At 32.6% G+C, this 2,990-nt stretch overlaps 1 protein-coding gene across 1 annotated transcript in view; it reads left to right on the forward strand.

Annotated features, from left to right (window-relative positions):
* Window positions 1–1,916: 1,916 nt before the first annotated feature.
* The window catches only part of LOC111452165 (uncharacterized protein At1g66480-like), a 2,278-nt gene continuing 1,204 nt past the window's right edge, over window positions 1,917–2,990 (forward strand). Inside the window, exon 1 of the mRNA XM_023092739.1 lies at window positions 1,917–2,463. Coding sequence (XP_022948507.1) covers window positions 1,921–2,463 — 543 coding nt within the window. The 5' untranslated portion in view covers window positions 1,917–1,920. The remainder of the gene's footprint in view (window positions 2,464–2,990) is intronic.

Here is a 2,990-nt window from a genome sequence, read left to right on the forward strand (position 1 = left end):
TTTTTTTTTTTTTTTTTTTTTTTTTTTTTTTTTTTTTTTTTTTTTTTTTTTTTTTTTTTGTATTTGTATTTGGTAATTTATCATTTTTTTTTTTTTGTATTAGTTTAAGAATTTAACAAATGATAAGATAAACAAAGTATATTGATAAAATAAAAGATTTGACTATTTGAGCGATCGAAATTTCTTATTTTATATTAAAATACCTATAAAAATGAGAGATTTTTTCATTTTAAGACGAGGTTTAAGAAGCGAAAAAATAAATAAATAAATAAGAGAAGCTTTAGATATTGAAAAATGAAATACCCTGAATCTAAATTGGAACTTGATTGAACAGGAGTTTATCGAGTGAAAGAATAGTTCAACCCTCGTTCAATCTGTCAGCTCTCTCTTTTCTAAAGGTTACGGTTCCTAATTAGAACAATAGATTGAACGAAGCTACGAGATAGAGAGTTTACGTACGAGGGGAATGGGAGGTCTGAGTCGATCGGATGCAGGGAAGACCAGGCTCCGTGATCCAACAAGAAAAGAAAAAGAAGAAATAGAGTAGTCAGGAGCAGATAAGCCGGATATTAGTTTCTTAAACTTTATTTTTAAAGTTTAAAATATGAATGTAATTTTTAAAAATTAATAATATTTTTTAAACAAAATATTTTTAAACTTCCGTACAAGTTTAGAAATACTTTTTAAAATAAAATATAAAGTTGATTAATAATTTCTATAATTTAATTTAATTTATGTTAAAGATACGAAAAATGATTTTTTTTTTTTTTTTTTAATTTAAGAGTAATAATTCTTTTCTCTAAAAAAAATTATGCACGTGCAAGGGTTTCAACTTTAAAATAATATTAAATATTACAAATTTTTTTATTCAAAACCTAGTGCTAATTTATTCACGTGTGTATATATATATATATATAACTAATGTATAATTGAAAATTGTCTCCAACATTTAATATAAAATATTTTAAACATAAACTTGTACCCCTCAAATATATCTCTCCATCCATACCCAATTATAACAATAATAATAATTAATAGAATGATAATAATATGTCTCTATTTTCCAACCTTTTATCTCATAATTTTAAATTTAGGTTTGAATTTCCACTTATTGTTGACAAAAATCATTATTATTTTTATTCTAAAACTATAAATAAATCTATAAAAATAAATAAATAAAACCCCCACGTTATGACAAAATTCCTATAATTTGATCATTTCAACCTTTATTTATTTATTTATTGATATAGCCATTGCCTCCCTCTTAGAGGGTGGAGAAAAAAAAATATATTGAGGGTGACGACCATTGATAAGGATTAAATTACATTTTAAAATACATTTTTTTACTAAATATATCTAATTATTTTTGGGTAGTGTTTTAATTACAAAATTCAACTTTTTCAAAATTTCCAATTTTACCCCTAATATATATCCATTTTCAACCGCCTCACGACTTTTAAAACGTGTCGATTAGGGGGAGATTTCCAGACCCTTATAAGGAATGCTTCTTCCCCTACAACCGATGTGGGATTTTACAATCCACCCCCTTGTGGGCCCAACGTTCTCATTGACACATTTCTCAGTGTTTGGCTCTGATACCATTCGTAACAGACCAAGCCCATCGCCAGCAGATATTGTCCGCTTTGGCCCGTTACGCCGTCAACTTCACAATTGTTAAAACGCGTATGTTAGGGAGAGGTTTCCACACTTTTATAGGAAATGTTTCATTCCCCTCTTCAATCGACATGAGATCTTACAATCCTCGACTCTCACGTATGTTATAGAACTCAAAACGATATAAACCCACTTTTTAGTCAAATGAGAGAGAGAGAGTCTAATTAAACAATTCCATTGCCACCACCACACCATTATAAATATATATCCATGGAGTTAATACTCCAAACAAAGCAGCTTTCAAAGATGGGAAATGCAATGGGAGGAGGATCAAGAAGAAGCAAGAGAACAGCAAAGGTGATGAAAATCAACGGCGAAACCTTCAAGATAAGAACACCAACCACAGCCTTCCAAGTCACCACCCACCATCCAAATCACCTCCTCTATGACTCCCAATCCATCACCCAACTCGGCCTCCGAGCCAAGCCTTTGGACCCTCACCACCAGCTCAAACCTAAGACCCTCTACTTCCTCCTCCACCTGCCCCCTCTCCCCGGTAGCCATCGCCCGTTGTCTCGTGTGCGCTCCGACCTTTGCTCGTCAGCCTCCGACCGCCTCGAGTGTCTTATGCTCTCTCGTCGATCAGTCTCCGACCTCCAATCCTTTCGGTTGGATCCCGATGGGATGTCGACTGCCTGTCGCCCTACTGGACCCGTGCAAATCAAGCTTCGAGTGCCGAGGGAAGAATTTGAGAGGCTGATGAAGGAAAGTAAGAGCAAGGTAGAGGCAGCGGAGAGGATTGTCGATTTGTGGAAAACAGGCGGCATGTGTAGTGGTCAAGCGCGTGAGGTGCGTTCTTTAGCCGTTCTTTAGCTTTTTGAATTTACGTTTTAGTGAAGTGATCAAGCGGGTTGGGTTTAAGAATTCTTTTAAACTAACTTTAGTTAGGTTGATGACCGGAACAACTCCAATTGAGTTCACAAATTAATCTTCCATTTTTGGGTTTTTTTTTTTAATCATTTAAAAATATTTTACTTATCCACCGTACATGTTAGGTAATCTTGGTTAGTCGACCTGAAAATATTTTGAGCTAGTTAAGTTGATGACTTGAACCGACTGGAATTTTTCAGCTCAAAAAATTGAATCGAACCCGACCTTTATGATAGGTAATCTGGATTGGTCATATTCTCGAATCATTTAAACATCCCTAAAGATTCATATTCTTTTGGCGTATTCTCTACTCTTCCGAAGAAATTTTTTTTCATTAAAATAATAATAATAATACACTTTATCAAGGAAAAGAAAAATATTTTAAAGTACTTTGAGTTGTAATTTTTTTTTTTTTTTTTTTTTTTTTTTTTTTTTTTTTTTTTTTT

The sequence above is a fragment of the Cucurbita moschata genome, unplaced genomic scaffold, assembly GCF_002738365.1.
Source record: "Cucurbita moschata cultivar Rifu unplaced genomic scaffold, Cmos_1.0 Cmo_Scf00014, whole genome shotgun sequence".
NCBI lineage: Eukaryota > Viridiplantae > Streptophyta > Magnoliopsida > Cucurbitales > Cucurbitaceae > Cucurbita > Cucurbita moschata.